We start from the raw sequence: 18,147 nt of genomic DNA on the forward strand, positions 1-18,147 counted from the left end.
TTTTCTTTGACGGCTATAACTTTTGCTAAATACTTTCTTATACAGTGATGATCCCCCCCCCCATGTTTTTTATCTTCTCTTTGTGAACTGCTCAATATGGAATTTGGTGTGAAAGAATCCCTCAGTTTAATACTTATGTTTGAACCAAGTCATGGGTCTTGTTGGAAATGTTCTTATGCCCCCATATATCTGATAGCACCACGTGGCTTTATATCTTGTTTGCGTAGGCACACTAACATGGAAAAATACTATACATACCAATAAGTTCTTATCTAATAAAAATGGGAACACACAAATCTTGCAGTGCAATGAGACCTTACACCCTGAACATTGACATAAAGACCTGGCACAGGCCTCAGAAGAATGGGCATTCTCCATTCACCCCTTGATCTACAGAAGACATTTACAAAACATTCAAGGTTGTATATAACATCACCTGGTGGCATTCCTGTACCAGGAAAGACCCTACAGCTGCTCTGACATCTACTCAAAAGAAACACCCCTTAACACTGAGAAGACAACAAGAACAAAGACCTGCTTACTGGACAGGGCTTGCTGTATTGCCCCTTAATTGTGAGGTTTGTCTATAACATCACCTGGAAGCAATCCTCTACCACGGAAGACCCTACCACTGCTCAGACATCGTCCTGCTCAAAAGAGACTTCCCTTAACACTGAGAAGACTTAACAACAACAACCTGCTTACAGGAAAGGGCTTCCTGCATTGCCCTTTCATGGTGAGGTGAAACGAGAAGGCACTCCACATCATGACTTCAATGTAGGACATGCAGATTCCAGAATCTTTAATACAGAAACATGAGACCAACAACAGAGACTGTGTGAAAAGTGTGTTGACACTACAGACAAAGTCTTGGATCAAACGATAACTTTCCTGAGGCCTAGAGCTGGTCTTATGCCAGGAAACTTCAGGGGTAGGATCTCTTTGTATTTAGGCCAAGGTTATTCCTTTCCATGCCTCTCATATTTTGGTGGGCCTATGCAAACAACAATTGCCACTCTAACACCGTTTTTACTGTACTCCTTTGACTCTAATCCTTAAAAAAAACCCACTTAAAATTTGAGGTTAACTTAAGCTAATATGCATGTACATGGAAATGTAAAAAATACTATGCCTCTAATGTTTAAGGAGTTACGTAAGTTTGATGGCTTTAGATTGCCTTGTGTGCTGTTAAGAAATATTATAATGTGCTACAATCTGGGGACTTGAGGGACAAAGTAATTGCACATGGATTCTGTTTTATTTATCTTAACTTTCTTTGGTGAAAGTTCAAAGTTAAGATATCAGCAAGGGGACTTCTTCTGATAATTATGTTATGGGTGATTGTCCTTCCACTGTAACTTTACCTTATCCTCTTTCTTTGCATCTTTTGTTCTCATAATTCAAAATAAAAAAATTATAAAAAAAAAAAGATTTGTTATCTCAAAATCCATGTTTGTTTCTTTAGAGATCTCAGCCGCAAGAATCTGAAACCAAATGTTAATGATCTATGCAACTGAACAATTTATTCAAAATGGAAGGCAGTGTCTATATTTCTCAAGCATTTATTAAAGAAAATAATCCTGAATAACTTCAGAAAATTTTATTTAATTATTTTTTGGGGGACATACCCAGCAGTGCTCTGGAACTCTTGGTGGGGGCTCAAGGGAAGCTTGTTTTTTTGTTTGTTTTTTTTTTTTGTTTTTTTTGGGCCACACCCGTTTGATGCTCAGGGGTTACTCCTAGCTTGGGGGGACCATATGGGATGCCGGGGGATTGAACCGGGGTCCTTCCTTGGCTAGCACTTGCAAGGCAGACACCTTACATCTAGCGCCACCTCACCGGCCCCTCAAGGGAAGCTTTAATAAGGTGCCATGGATCGAATCTAGGTTGGCACATGCCAGATGCTATACTAACTTATCAGCCCCTGCTCTCCAATTTTAATTCATGATAATCAGATACCAAATGATCTAAAAGAGCACTATCTTACTATTTGGTAAAAGTTTTTTTATAGGTGAAGTATTAATTGATTCACATTAATGATCCATCTTGAGAATAAAAAAACAATAATCTGTAACTGTTACGTGCATATTCATTCAATACATACCCATTAGACCAATCCTTCCACTATGTCATTCAAGTCTTCCACGGTCTTAACAATTGGTGATCTGCCTGATTTTTTGTTTTGTTTTGTTTTTGTTTTGGGGGCCACACCCAGTGATGTTCAGGGGGTTACTCCTGGTTCTGTGCTCAGGAATCACTTCTGGCAGACTCATGGGACCATATTGAATACTGGGGATGGAACCCGGTCTGTCCGTCCTGGGTTGGCAGTGTACAAGGGCAAACACCCTACCACTTTGCTATCACTCTAGCCCCTGGTTTTAAAACTATTAGAGATTGACACATCCAACACAGATTACAGTTTTATTCATTTCTTCTTAAACTTTACCAAATTGGGTGGGGTTTAAAAGTAGTATGGGATTAATGCTGATTCAATTCCAGCATTGCATATCCCCTGAGCATCTCTAGTATTGACCCCCAAAAGAGCAAGAGTAAGTAGCCCCTGAGCCTAGAAAGTACGTAATTTTGCTAAATTTTGTTTTATATTTCAAAACTTACTTTAGATCAGAACTGTTATATATTCTAGACCGGTCCCTTCTCTAGTATTCTACAATGGTCTCTTTGACTAAGTCTTTTTTTTTTTTTTACCTGCTACTAACATTATTTATTGGCTCACTTTTTGTTAGAAATTAGATTACTTAGGTTATATATGAGAAAAAACACTATAATGACAAAAATAAGAAGTTATTATATAGAACTGTACCATAATTGTGGGATCTGGCTAAGCAAGTTCTATTTCTTCTGCCAGGAGAGAAATCTCAAAGGAGATGATCAGGAAATACAGAAGAATATGAGATGGGGTAGATGCAGGACAAAATGAAATTCATCTACGACCAACATCAATGATGTGGGTGACATGAAGCATAAGAGAACAGTCTTGACCACGAAGTCGACTTCTGATTCAGCAAAAAGAAGCTCTTGAGGGAGCTAGAAAAGTACTACCCAAAGAGTGGTGACCAGTGAGCTCAACTCTACACCAACCTCTGAGCAAAAGCACAACTTCTACTTTTCAAATCTCACACAAATTTCTTTTGTGGCCAGACTACCAGGATCCACCGTTAAATGAGAGTTCTAGAAAACAAAGTTTCAGCTCAGTTGTGTTAATCGTATACGAAGTGGCCACATCTGCATGGATAATTTTATTCTTTCTAGACTTATCTCTGGTAAATAACTGAATTTTTTCATCAGACCTATACTCTCTTAACTATCATGTTTAATTCATTTGCTTTTATTGGGTTTTATGACTTTCATAATTTTAGAAAGACTTATCATTTAAAATGGAAACAAAGTAATGGCTCTGCCAAAGATATATGCATGATTGATTTTTTTTTTGTATTTTACATATACAAGTTCTTACTTACCACTTCTCCAGCAGAGGCAGCCAACATATGCTTCATAGGCACCAAATATGAAGAGGAATCAGTGTGCAAAGAACTTTTCACATATTCATAGGTGATAAAAAAGGCAGAAGCTGAAATTTAAAATAAGCTAGTCATTCAAAAGTTTTTTTTAAAATAATAGCTTTATTTAAGTATCATGATTATAAACATGTTTGAGTTGGGTGTCAGTGATAAAAAAGAACACCCCTCTTCACCAGTGTCAAACGTTAAATAATATTCAAGCTTAATTTTTTAAAATCCTATCTATTAAATATAACAAAGGTAATAGTCGATATATGCTTGCCCCCTTGCAAAATTTACTATTATATGCCCCAAACTTAGAAACATAAAAGACAGGGGCCGGAGAGATAGCATGGAGGTAAGGTATTTGCCTTGCATGCAGAAGGTCGTGGTTTGAATCCCGGCATCCCATGTGGTCCCCCAAGCCTGCCAGGAGCGACTTCTGAGTGTGGAGCCAGGAATGACCCCTGAGTGCTGCCAGGTGTGACCCAAAAACCAAAAACCAAAAAAAAAAAAAAAAAAAAAAGAAAAGAAAAGAAATGTAAAAGAAAAAACCCCTGCCATGAAGAAGTCTAATAGCAGCAAAAGAAAATAATGGCCTCCAACTCTTCTCAAGGTATCTATCTGGTCCAGGCTGAAACCTCTGAACATTCTCACAATGGGTGGGGGCAAATTTGCCTTTCTGCATGAAACCAAAGCAGTCCAGCACTACACCCAACACCCTCCTACTGAAATAAGCCAGTTCATAGACAGAACTCAAATAATATGAAGAGTTGAATATTCTCAGATAGGAATAAACTATGGGTTGAAAACTCATTCTTTTCAAAATGGGAATGGGGCCAAGTCTCCCCCACACACACATCCCACCACTGGAAAATTCAACAGCCACCACTAAGCCCTGCCATCTTCTCATCAAAACAACCAGCCCAGCTTCTGTACCAATCTCCAAAAGAAAAGAATGGTGGCTGATACTTCCAGGTAGGCATGTCCAGGCTGATACTTGTGGGGCATTCTCAGAATGAGTGGGGGCAAGGGGCCAGAGAGGTGGTGCAGAAATAGGGCATTTGCCTTGCACGTGGCTGACCCAGGACTGGCCTCAGTTCGATCCTGAGTGTCCCATATGGTCTCCTGAGCCAGGAGCGATTTCTGAGCGCATAGTCAGGAGTAACCCCTGAGTGTCACCAGATGTGGTCCAAAAACCAAAAGGAAGGAAGGAAAGAAGGAAGGAAGGAAGGAAGGAAGGAAGGAAGGAAGGAAGGAAGGAAGGAAGGAAGGAAGGGAGGGAGGGAGGGAGGAGGGAGGGAGGGAGGGAGGAGAAGGGAGGAAGGGAGGAAGGGAGGAAGGAAGGAAGGGAGGGAGGGAGGAAGGGAGGAAGGGAGGAAGGGAGGAAGGAAGGAAGGGAGGAAGGAAGGAAGGAAGGAAGGGAGGAAGGAAGGAAGGAAGGAAGGGAGGGAGGGAGGGAGGGAGGGAGGGAGGGGGGAAGGAGGGAGGGAGGGGGAGGGAGGGAGGGAGGAAGGAAGGGAGGAAGGGAGGGAGGGAGGGAGGGAGGGAGGGAGGAAGGAAGGGAGGAAGGAAGGGAGGGAGGGAGGGAGGGAGGAAGGAGAAAGAAAAAAAGAAAGAAAGGAAGGAAGAAGAAAGAAAGAAAGAAAGAAAGAAAGAAAGAAAGAAAGAAAGAAAGAAAGAAAGAAAAGAAAAAAGAAAGAAAGAAAGAGAGAGAGAGAGAGAGGGAGGGAGGGAGGGAGGGAGGGAGGGAGGGAGGGAGGAAGGGAGGGAGGAAGGAAGGAAGGGAGGAAGGAAGGAAGGAAGGGAGGAAGGAAGGAAGGGACGGAGGGAGGGAGGGACGGAGGGAGGGAGGGAGGGGGGAGGGAAGGAGAGAGGGGGAGGGAGGGAGGGAGGGGGAGGGACGGAGGGAGGGAGGAAGGAAGGAAGGGAGGGAGGAAGGAGAAAGAAAAAAAGAAAGAAAGGAAGGAAGGAGAAAGAAAGAAAGAAAGAAAGAAAGAAAGAAAGAAAGAAAGAAAGAAAGAAGAGAGAGAGAGAGAGAGAGAGAAAGAAAGAAAGAAAGAAAGAAAGAAAGAAAGAAAGAAAGAAGAAAGAAAGAAGAAAGAAAGAAGAAAAGAGAGGAAAGAAGAAAAGAGAGAAGAGGAGGGAGAGGAGTGAGGGAGGAAGAAAAGGAGGGAGGGAGGGAGGGAGGGAGGGAGGGAGAGAGAGAGAGAGAGAGAGAGAGAGAGAGAGAGAAAGAAAGAAAGAAAGAAAGAGAAAGAGAGAAAGAAAGAAAGAAAGAAAGAAAGAAAGAAAGAAAGAAAGAAAGAAAGAAGAAAGAAAAAAGAAAGAAAGAAAGAAAGAAAGAAAGAAAGAAAGAAAGAAAGAGGGACAGATGTCTCATTTGATATGAAATCACCACTGCAGCTCAGCATCACACCATACACCCTCCAACAGAAACAGCTCAGCTCTACAACCTAACCTTATCAAAATGTCAAGCCTCCAAACTAGTTTCAGATGTATAGATCCTAGACTACACAGTCACAAGTGCAAGGGACCACACCACACCTCAAAATGTCATAGGAGTGTCAGCCCAATTGTATCACAGGATAGGAAAGTTACATAGAAAGTTAGCAAGTTCAGTGACAAAGAGGGCTAAACTACCACCAGTCATGGCCCAGTAAATCCTTAGACAATGACTTTAATATACCATGAAAAAATAAAACAATTGGGCCCGGAGAGATAGCACAGCGGCGTTTGCCTTGCAAGCAGCCGATCCAGGACCAAAGGTGGTTGGTTCGAATCGGTGTCCCATATGGTCCCCCGTGCCTGCCAGGAGCTATTTCTGAGCAGATAGCCAGGAGTAACCCCTGAGCACCGCCGGGTGTGGCCCAAAAACCAAAAAAATAAAAAATAAATAAAAAAATAAAACAATTATTTCAAATTGATCCCTTTTGATTTAAGTTTTGATAATTCCATTTGCCTTTGTGTTGTAACAAGTAATCCAAAACAAATTTGTTTGTGCCACAAGGGGGCAGACTTGCGTTGGGTGGGAAATCGGGGATACTGATGAAGGGAAGGTCACACTGGTGGTGAGTTTGGTGTTTAAACATCTCAAGTCTGAAACAAATGTATTATGAACAACTTGGCAAATTGTGAAATTGTGTTTCCTTCTTTTTTTTATGGAATGCTTCACAAATCTGCGTGTCATCCTTGCACAGGGGCGATGCTAATCTTTTCTGTATGGTTCCAATTTTAGTATATGTGCTGCCGAAGCAAGCACTAAATTGTGTTTTTATAATAATTTTCTTTTAAGTATAACAGCTAATCTAGAATTTACCACTTAAAATACTAAAGTCACAACATTTTAGTGAGTATTTTTTTTTTTTTTTGGTTTTTGGGTCACACCCGGCAGGGCTCAGGGGTTACTCCTGGCTCTATGCTCAGAAATCGCTCCTGGCAGGCTCGGGGGACCATATGGGATGCCAGGATTCGAACCAATGACCTTCTGCATGAAAGGCAAATGCATTACCTCCATGGTATCTCTCCGGCCCCTTTAGTGAGGTGTTTTTTTTTTTTTTAATGCTTTAGCAAGATTTTTTAATAAGAAAATAAAGTCTTGGGGGCAAGAGTGATAAGATAAGATAAGATATCAAGGAAGAGTGATAGCACAAGAGTTCAGACTGTGGACTTGCATCCTGCTGACCCAGTTTCAGTCCCTGGAACTTCATATAGTTCCCGGACTACCCTCAAGGGAATCCTAATCCTAACTTCTAACCCCTAAAAAGGAGAAAGGATATAAGTTTCTGTGATCCAAAATATCCTTGGCCAAAAAAAAAAAAAACAGCCAAGAAAAAATTACCTGAATAAATTTAATCAGAAGGAGAGGGATAGACATAAAATAATCTCACTCATTTGTGGGATATAAGAAAAGTAAAAGACAGTATGATCAGATTATCCAGAGAAAATAAGAGATAAGAGCCAGGAGGACCAGGCTATGGTAGAAAGCTAACCACAAAGAGTGGTGAGTGTACTTAGAATAGAGAAGGGTCCACTATGAGAATGACAGTTGGAACTAATCACTCTGGACAAGAACTAGGTGCTGAAAGGAGATAAAATGACATGCAAGGTATCCCTTTATTAATGATAATGCAAAATACAGGAAAGAGAGGGGACCAGAGAGATAGCATGGAGGTAAGGCATTTTGCCTTGCATGCAGAAGGACGGTGGTTCGAATTCGGCATCCCATATGGTCCACCAAGCCTGCCAGGAGCAATTTCTGAATGTAGAGCCAGGAGTAACCACGAACACTACCAGTGTGACCCAAAGACCAAAAAAAAAAAAAAAAAAAAAGGGAAAGAGAGACAGGTATAGGGAGAAACAAAATGCCTGCATTGGAAGGAAACAGGAGATATAGGTGGTAGGATAAGTGCTCTGGTGAAGGGTGCTGTACATTCTATGACTGAAACTCAACTGTAAACAATTCTATAATCATAATGCTTAAATAACAAAATTATTATTAAAAAAATTAGCTAAATTGATTTATAACCAAGTTAAAACTACAAACATATACTTTAATCCAATAAACTATTCCAGAATGCTTTTGCATTGTTTACTCAAATCATCATTTATACTATATCAACTCATCAATGCAATAATCTCTATTTGAGTATAGGTGAGTAGAGGTTTTCCAAGCAGTACACAGAAAGCCTAGAGGCTACTCCAAGTAATTCTTAATCTATCAGACCAGCAGTTTCATGCAGAGCCTGAGTACCCTGCTTGGAGCCTAAAGGCACTGAAAATGAGGACAAACCCAACAATTCTGGAAGAGGTCATAAGCAGCTATACCTGGCAGTGCTCAGAAAGGGGGGGAAGGGAAGGATGGAGGAGAGGGGAGGGGAGAGGGGAGGGGAAAGGGGGAGGGGGAGGGGATGAGAGAGGGGAAAGGAAGCTAGAAGGGAGAGGGGAGGGGATGAGAGGGAAGGGGAGGGGGAGAGGGAAGGGAGGGGAGGAAAGGGGAGGGGAAGGGAAGGGAGGGGAGGGGAAAGGAGGGGAAGGGAAGGGAGGGGAGGGGAAAAGAGGAGAGGAGAGGGTGTTTAGAGAGTTTCCAAGAAATAGTCATGGGACTGGAGACCATTCCTGGTAAAATTCAACCAACTACTCAAGGGGACTGGACTGTGTGGTGTGTGTGTGTGTGTGTGTGTGTGTGTGTGTGTCCAAGAAATAGTCATGGGACTGGAGACCATTCCTGGTAAAATTCAACCAACTACTCAAGGGGACTGGACTGTGTGGTGTGTGTGTGTGTGTGTGTGTGTGTGTGTGTGTGTGTGTGTGTGTGTGTGTGTGTGTGTGTGTGTGTGTATCCTGAACTGGACTGTGGTGTGTGTGTGTGTGTGTGTGTGTGTGTGTGTGTGTGTGTGTGTCCTGTGGTGTGGGGGGGGTTTCCAAGAAACAGTCATGGGGACTGGAGACCACTCCTGGCAAAATTCAACCAACTGGGTCAGAGAGTTTAGTGCTGGTGCTTGAGGATGCAGTGCTGCATGAGCCCTGTGCTACTGGAGACCACCAAAGCCTCCTTCCAGGGGCCTCCAGAGAATCATGGGTTGTTGGGATTGAACTGAGGTCCTTATGAGGCAAAGCATGCCTCAGCTTGGTTCAGGTACTTCCATTGTTTATGATAGGTTGCATATCACCCAGAAGCAAATAAGTACACAAAACTTCACTCAGGTTCTCCTTGGCCCTAATCACATGTATGCACACATTCACATTAATCACCGCTCCAGATTTCTGACATACTAGAACTGTTTGCAGTGTTGGTGACTTTACCATAACATGTTCATACACCTTTCCAATGATTAGCTTGCCATTCACTTATCTCTAGTTGAAAATAATCAATAGTACAAAAAAGATCTTTAGCATTTTGGTGTAGTTGAGAATGCAGTAGAGGCCAATTCAGACACAAACACATACACACACAATCGAGTCTATAGAAAATTAAAACAAATAATACAGGGGTTGGGAAGATAGTACACAACAGGATATCACCTTGAACTTGAGCCCTGGCACTCCATATGGCCCCTAGAGCCCCACTAAGAATGATCTCTAAGCACAGAAACCGAAGTAAGCACTGAACACAACCAGGGTGGTCCCCAAAATATATAATACAAATTACAGAATTAGAGAGCCATGGAGCCATATACCAATAATATGACTTAAAAACCAAGGCAAAAGTAAGTCACTGGAAAGAGATTACCCAAGTGGTCAGTGAGATAGTCTAAGAAATAGTTAAGTCAGATTTAATACTTAAGACAGGTTTAATACCTTAACTTCATCTGCTCCAGAGAATCTCAAAGGCAACAGCATATTTGCAATAGGTTACCTGGGAAGTTACCTAAACTCCTGGCTTCCAAAATTAAATCTTTGGAGTTGACTACAGCACCTGTTTTAATTTTTCTTAATTAAAAAAATGTATCTGGGGGGGTGCAGGACTGGACTACATCTAACAATGCTCAGAACATACTCAAGGGACCATACATGGTGTGAGAAGTTCACAACAGGGTTGTAGCAACCATATCTACATGCAAGGCAAATAACTTACCTCCTATACTCTCTCTCCAGCCAGAACATCCGTATGTTGGGGGCCTGGAAGATGCACTTGGGTGCCAAGGCCACACCCACAGTGTTCAAAGCTTACTCCTGGTTCTATGCTCAGAGATCACTTTTAGTAGTACTTAGAAGGTGATATGTGATAAGGGGGACTCAACCCAGGCTGGGAGCATGCAATGTAAGTGCTTTACCTACTGTTCAATCTCTCTAACATCAGTATTTTTTTTTGCTAAATTTTTTTAGCCCACACTCAGAGATGCTCAGGGGTTACTTCTTTGCATTTAGACACTTAGCAATGCTTGGGGAAACCATATGGGTTACCAGGGGGATCAAATCTGGATCAGTCATGTGCAAGGCCCTACCTGTTCTACTATCTCTCCAGCTCCAGCATTAGCACTTTTTAAAGCTTTCCAAAAGAAGCCAACATGTGGGGCAAGGTTGAGAACCACTGCTCTATGACATCATATAACTAAAATAATACATTAAGGATTCTACCTAATTTTAACAGCAAAATCCAATTTCAGGGGGCTGAAGCAATAGTAGAGCATACTATTGTCTTGTATATAGCCAACTTGGGTTCAACCCCTGGCCCCCATATGGTGTCCTGTGCACCACCAAGAGTAATTCCTGAATTCAGAGCAAGGAGTAAACCCTGAACACCACTGGATGTAGCACAAAAAAAAAATCCATTTTTTGGAAAGGGCTCATATCTTTTCCACTGCAATCAAATGGAACTTATAGTGTTAACTGATTCAAAGGTAATAGGCTAAAGAACAAATTCAGAGAATAAGTTATAACCAATAAGTCACTTACTTGGCTTCATAAAAATGAGAAAAATCAATATAATTTTTACCATTAGGAAAGGATCCAATAGCAGCAGAAGGAACGCCAGCATATATTCCACGAAAACCACCAGCCTTCTTAAATCCCTGGGGACTCTGTAGCCTGGTTTTAATGGTATCCAGTGGAAATAATATCAAGTCAACAGAAACACCTGCTACTCCACCAGCCTTCAAAATAGGAAAAAGTGAAAGAGAGAGAAAAGGAACAAAGGTTATAACAAAATCTGCCAATCCTTTGCACAAAAATGGAAAAGTTACAATAAAATAAGCCTTTGCCACTTGGGGGTAGAGATTTTTTTTAAAGTATTCTTTTTATTTTATTTATTTTTTTGATTGTGGTACCAGGATTTATAATATTGTTAATTCCATTTTTCATGTCTACACTATATATATATATATATATATATATATATATACACATGTAGATATATGTCCATGCATCTACATCACATTACCAGAGAGACTATTGCCCAAGGGCCTCTTCCCACACTCCCTCACCCAGATAATCTCAGTTCTGTTGAGAAAATCTCCAGTTCCAATGCCTTTGGCCATTTGTTGCTCCCTTGTCATGTATTTTTTGTTTGTTTTTGGTCCACACCTGGTGACACTCAGGGGTTACTCCTGGCTAGCCACTCAGAAATCGCTCCTGGCTTGGGGGACCATATGCGACGCTGGGGGATTGAACCGTGGTCTGTCCTAGGTTAGCACGAGCAAGGCAGAAGCCCTACCGCTTGCACTACGGTTTGCACCACCGCTCCTGCCCCCTCACCATGTATTTTTATATCCCATATATGAGAGAGATTTTTATTGTGGAGGTGTTGACTTCTACACACACACACACACACACACACACACACACACACACACACACACACAAATAAGATTAAACTCCTGAAATCCCACAACATGATAAATGAACAATAAGCTTTTCTTTTTTTGTTTTTCTTTTTTTGTTTTTTAGGTCACACCCAGCAGTGCTCAGGGGTTATTCCTGGCTCCAGGCTCAGAAATTGCTCCTGGCAGGCATGGGGGACCATATGGGACACCGGGATTTGAACCGATGACCTTCTGCATGAAAGGCAAACGCCTTACCTCCATGCTATCTCTCCGGCCCTGAAAAGCATTGTTTTCAAAAACTGTGTATCTATCTTTTTAAAAAATAGTCTTTAAAATATATTTCTCGACCATCACTTCTCCACGTAGAACCTGGGATTAGGTGAGTCAGAATCAAATCTCTTCTCCCTCCCCATATATGAGACTTTTTTTTTTGGATTGTCAACTACGTTTTTTTAATGAGGAACTGACTCTTCAAAGATAATGGATAGCAATATTACCAACAAGTCATGAAGTCTTGTGTAATTCCTTAGAAATCTGAAAGCAAAGGTGATCAGAGCATCTGATGTGGAGACAATCTTTTTGAAATAGACAAAATTGCAGGCAGCTCTATTCCTTTGGGCTTTACCTTTGTTCGGTGTTAATAAAAAAAAAAAAAACTACCCACGTTGTGATGGCAGGAGAAGATAGCAGAATGATTGCTAGCCTGGTTTTAGACATTAATCTAGCTGCAGTGCCAAAAGTAAATGGAGTAAAAGTCAAAAGAGTAAATGGAGGGAAAGCAGATGTGAAACAATTTAGATAGATGTACAGCTTCTCTTTTGACTTGGAATATGAATATGACTTTCAATGGGATTATTATGACAGGATGTAGTTATCCAGCACATAATTCACTTCCTACACCTAATGCTTCAGCTGTAGTGCCCTCAAAAATCGACCAAGTATCAGGAAACACCTCACAAGGAGCAAAAGTGGACAAAAATGGTTTAAGAAATGACAGTGAGGATCTTCCAAGTCTGGGAAGCTGAAAGAAGACATTTGGGCTATTAAGGAAACACACAAGCGGATTCTCTACTTAAAAACCTGGAACACGGGGCCGGAGAGATAGCATGGAGGTAAGGCGTTTGCCTCTCATGCAGGAGGTCATCGGTTCGAATCTCCGGCGTCCAAGTCATGGTCCTCCCGTGCCTGCCAGGAGCAATTTCTGAGCCTGGAGCCAGGAATAACCCCTGAGCACTGCCGGGTGTGACCCAAAAACCACAAAAAAAAAAAAAAAAAAAAAAAAAAAAAAAAACCTGGAACACTTAAAACTACCAAAGCAAACAAGCAGTAGAGATGAATGATCTGTCAGAAGAACTGAGCAATAGCTACCTGAAGATTAAACTAACGTAAAAGTCTTTGTAAATCACAAAGGTTTCAATGAAATAAAATTTTTAAAAAAAGATTAAACTAATATAAAGATGGAGTCTGAGTGGGTGAGAGGATCATATTACTGAACTGAAAAGGGAATATATTTGATGATGATGATTATTATAATGATGGGGAATATAAGGAAGACCAGCTGAAGGCTGAGGAAGGAAAGAATGACAGACAGTGCCTATGGCAAAATGACCCCTAAACTCATAGTAGGGCTTAAAAATCTTGTCCCTTTCTTTATTAAAATGCTTGTCTAAGATCAAAAGTTTCACTAAATCCTTTCCCCTAATATCTTTAGCACATACCATTCTTCCTGTCCTATTCCTTCCCATGTTTATTAATTCATACTATCCTGTACCGAGTCCCATTTATCATCTCCTTTGACGCTCCTAGTAGTTATGTTAAGTTTTACCCTATAATGTTTTGCTGTTAATTTTGATACCTCTTGATAACTTAACAATAAAAAAGATGTATGAAAAAAAGGGGGGCCAGAACAGTGGCACAAGCAGTAAGGCATCTCCCTTGCACATGCTAGCCTAGAATGGATCACGGTTCGATCCCCATATGGTCCCCCAAGCCAGGAGCTATTTCTGAATGCCTAGCCAGGAGTAACCCCTGAATGTGACCGAATGTGGACCAAAAGAAAAAAAAAAAGATTACAAAAATAAAAATAAAACGTATTTCTTATATCTATCTGCTCACACACTAGACTAGCATAATCAAAGAAACTGGCACAGATATTTTGATGCAATAACCATATTGCATCATATTTTTAAAGAGTAAATTTTCATGAATTATTTTGTTTGAGGTTTTTTTGTTTGTTTAGTTTTGGGTTTGGGGGCCATATCTTGCAAAGCTCAGGGGTTACATCTGACTCTGAGCTCAGGAGTCACTCCTGGTAAATTTGGGAATGGGATACCTGGGATTGAACCCGGGTCCAGGCATATGTAAGGCAAACCCGCTGTGATATCACTCCTGCCACTTTAATGAGCTTTGAGCTTCTAACTACTGTATTTTACAATCTGACTACTATATCAAATAGTAAGGTTTGTCTCCTGCATAATGCAACCAGCAGACCAACACACACCCACATATACATATACACACATCTGTTCACTGTTAGCACCATTATCTAATGCCACATCCCATAAAAAAAAAACCTTTCTCTTAGCCTGGAATGCCCTTCCTTGATCTTGTCTCTTGCACAATGCAGCCGACCAACACATACACATAAATACACCTACAATCTTATTTGCTGTTAATGCCATAACCTTATGCTACAGCCCTCCTAAAGCCTTTCCAAAAGTCCTAGTCAGAATTAAAGGACACTTTCTTGACACCCCATAAAACTTGGTTTACATTCTAACTTAACCATATTTACTAACTCAATCTAACAATATTGACCTTAGTATAACTATATTTACTAACTCATACTTTACCTTTAGTCACTTAATTTATAGATTTTGGTACTGGCGATTATCTCTGGCATAAAAATCCTTCAAAGTGGGCTTGAAAGAAAGGGGTCAAGACATACAGTAAGGGAATTATGCAGGGATATGCAGCAACCCCAGTTCTAGCCCCTGTTCTACACAGCCCCCAACAGACCTCTTAGGCATTCCCTGGTTCAGTCCTGGAGGCGCCTAGGATGGTCATGGAGTCCCCTGAGCACTGACAGCACTGCATCTTCAGGACTTTGCACTGAACCAGCTGGCTGTGAATTACCAGGAGTAGCAACCCAGAACCCCTGTGTAGTGCATGGAGTAACTTCAAGGAGCCAGAACACTTGCCTTACATGCAGCCAACCTGGGTTCAACCCCTGGCACTCCATTTGGTCCCTAGAATCCAGCAGGAGTGACCCTGAGCATAGACCCAAGAGTAGCACTGAGCACCAAAGTGTGTCGAAAAAATAAATAAATGAATGAAATAAAATATAAATGACAAGAAAATACTTTGCACAAGTTAATATGTTCAGAAGACAACTTTCTGGAAATGTTCAGAGACATGAGACCCTCAGTAAGAAATCACTATTTAAGTTGAAGAGTCAGGAGAGAATGGAGTCCTCCAGACCTGCCTGACAGTGACCCAAGGACATTTCAGCGCGCAAAACCGAAACACAGAGCGAAGAAGGCAGTCAAGGACCGCAGCTTACCGACCCTTACTTACCACCAGCGAGGCTGTCCAGCCAGGTCGATCCATAGCCCGAAGATTCCGTCAGGGACACACTCCTACTGCTAGTCGAGGTGGGTCCCGGAACCACACACTGGGCGCCGCCATCTTGGGGGCGGGGCCTGCACTTCCGCGGTCACGTGACTTCCGCACGCAACAGCTCCCACGTGCGCCTGGGAGGGCGGGGCTGGGAGTGACAGTCTAGAGGGCCAAAGCCTGGGCTGGGTCAAGGCAGGCAGTGGAATCAAGTCTCTGACTCTTTCTTCCATAAACCCCCATGGGACGACTGAGCAGGGGAAATCTGGCTAGCAAATGAGCCTCAGCAGCGTTCTAGGAACCGTGAATAGCTCAGTAACAGCTGAAAGAAATTCAAGTGTGAACTCAATTTATAGGTCTCTCCAGGAACAATGTCCTAAGATAAGGCTCATGCTTTTCAAACACCTCTTTATTTTTGGTCTTATCTCATCTTTATCTGCACAGATTTTCTCTGATTTTTCATAAAACTCTCAGATTAAAGATGTAGATGAAGAAGTAATGACGTAGAAAAAAAGTAGTAAAAAAAAGTTTCCTTAAGCTAAATGTCAGCATTCTCCCCTTCTCCCTAGAATTATTGTAACTGTTGTCAATTAAACAATTAAACAGGTTTAGGTACAGTTTACAACTTCGTCTAGATGCTAGAAACGTGCACACCTCAAAGCTCACTTTATAAGGTACTCAGTGAAAGACTTAGAATGGCCCTTTCTTTTTTTTTTTTTTTTTGTTTTGTTTTGTTTTGTTTTGTTTTTGGGCCACACCCAGCGGTGCTCAGGGGTTACTCCTGGCTGTCTGCTCAGAAATAGCTCCTGGCAGGCACAGGGGACCATATGGGACACCGGGATTCGAATCAACCTCCTTTGGTCCTGGATCGGCTGCTTGCAAGGCAAACGCCGCTGTGCTATCTCTCCAGGCCCAGAATGGCCCTTTCCATACATTTGTCAAGTACCATCTAACTTTATGTGTACATGTATATCTACATACATACATGCCAACGACAGCTCAGACATTTTGCATTTCATACAACCAAACTGTAATTGTAAATACTATTACTGTCTTACTGCAAATGCAGATAATCAGAGGTGTTTATTTCCATTTAAAAATTATAGAGAATATAGCATAACACAGCTTAATATAGGGCCTTCATTATCTTTTCTCAGAATCCTAGCCTATAACCTTTTGTTTACTTTTACTTTTCAATCCACCTTGCATACCACTGCTATAATCTTTATTCTTTATAGCTGAGTTAATATAAAATAATGTATATTACCATATCTTAACATACGATAAAAATCTTTATAGATGAGATACCATAAAATAATTTGCAGAATACCTTTAGGGTTTCAACTTCTAAGCAATCACTACTAGATTTGGACATAACTCCTCTAAGATTGCATTTTTTCTCTTGTAAGATAAAGATAATGTTAGGAGCAACTTCCTTTAGCACTATTAAAGACTAATTAAGAAAATGCAAGTTATTCCAAGATTTTGGCTCCTAGGAAGTACACTCTAAAAATAATGGTAATGTCACTTCTGTGTTTTATGACTTCGTATTATATCCAAGTGAACCAGATATTTTTTAGCATGAAACTCACCCTCAGCTGTTTCCTTCATCACTGTTCCTACTGGTTGTCTTCCACAGACTTTATACACTTTCATGACTTCTTTCACCCATATTGTGATCTCTAAAAGTACACCTTTTGCTAAGGCTCACATCAAGCCATTAGTCCTCTTTTGCTTGTTACAAGGCACCCTCATAGGCCATTGCAAAATAGGCTAGCTCCTCAAGGTCATCTGGAGAATTTCTGGTACTTACTTTTCCTTTTTTAAAAACTCATATATGGGGCTGGAATTACAGTAAAGTGAACGGGGTGCTTGCTTATCTTGCACGTGGATTTGATCCCTGGCGTATAATATGGTCCCTTAAGTCAGGAGTGATTCCTGGGTACAGAGGCAGGAGTAAGCCCTGAGCAGTGTGTGACCAGCCCTGAGCAGTGTGTGGCCCCAAAATAAAAGCAACACACACACACACACACGCACACACACACAGGAAATAAGAACACATGTTTTTATAAAAGGAGCTCACATGCATCCCTATTTGAATGGGAAGACATGGTAAAAAAATAAACAGCATTCAGAGTGCTTGTTTGTTGGTTGGTCACATCTAGAGGTGCTCAGGGCTCTCACTTCTCACATTGTTCAGGGGAACTTATGCATTCTAGGAGACTGAACTAGAGATGGACATATTCAAGGCATGCACCTTAACCTGGATGATATTTCCCTATATTAAACCCTGAATTATTTCTTTATTGTTCCCTCCCTGATTCAACCCAGTTCTTTAAAAGTGCCCATCCTTGGGGCTGGAGAGATAGCATGGATGTAGGGCATTTGTCTTGCATGCAGAAGGTCAATGGTTCAAATCTCGGCATCCCATATGGTCCCCGAGCCTGCCAGGAGTGCTTTCTGAGAGTAGTGCCAGGAGTAACCCCTGAGCGCTGCCGGGTGTGACCAAAAAAAACAAAATAACAAAAACAAACAAGAAAAAAGAAGTGCCCATCCTCTGCCTCTCTTCCCTCCCTTTGACCTTGGGTATCACACTTCCTTTTCTTCTTTCTCTAATCAAAGGATGATATAAGCCCTGGTTGCTGTTTTATACCTAAACATTGATCGCAATTTTCTAAACATTGATCACAATTCTCTTCCCAATCACTTTCAAGATCTTTATAAAATGCACTAGAATTATGATAAATGAG

At 41.3% G+C, this 18,147-nt stretch overlaps 1 protein-coding gene and 1 non-coding gene across 2 annotated transcripts in view; both read right to left on the minus strand.

Annotated features, from left to right (window-relative positions):
• The window catches only part of SLC25A26 (solute carrier family 25 member 26), a 149,864-nt gene extending 134,403 nt beyond the window's left edge, over window positions 1-15,461 (minus strand). Inside the window, exons 1-3 of the mRNA XM_049777119.1 lie at window positions 15,359-15,461; window positions 10,957-11,113; window positions 3,480-3,589 (exon numbers count right to left, since the gene is read on the minus strand). Of these exons, the coding sequence (XP_049633076.1) occupies window positions 3,480-3,589; window positions 10,957-11,113; window positions 15,359-15,391 (300 nt within the window). The 5' untranslated portion in view covers window positions 15,392-15,461. The remainder of the gene's footprint in view (window positions 1-3,479; window positions 3,590-10,956; window positions 11,114-15,358) is intronic.
• Window positions 6,674-6,780, minus strand: LOC126015274 (U6 spliceosomal RNA). Its single transcript, XR_007498157.1, has one exon. It is a non-coding gene; the product is annotated as a U6 spliceosomal RNA (small nuclear RNA).
• Window positions 15,462-18,147: the final 2,686 nt, after the last annotated feature.

Source organism: Suncus etruscus, chromosome 7 (genome assembly GCF_024139225.1).
Source record: "Suncus etruscus isolate mSunEtr1 chromosome 7, mSunEtr1.pri.cur, whole genome shotgun sequence".
NCBI classification, from domain to species: domain Eukaryota; kingdom Metazoa; phylum Chordata; class Mammalia; order Eulipotyphla; family Soricidae; genus Suncus; species Suncus etruscus.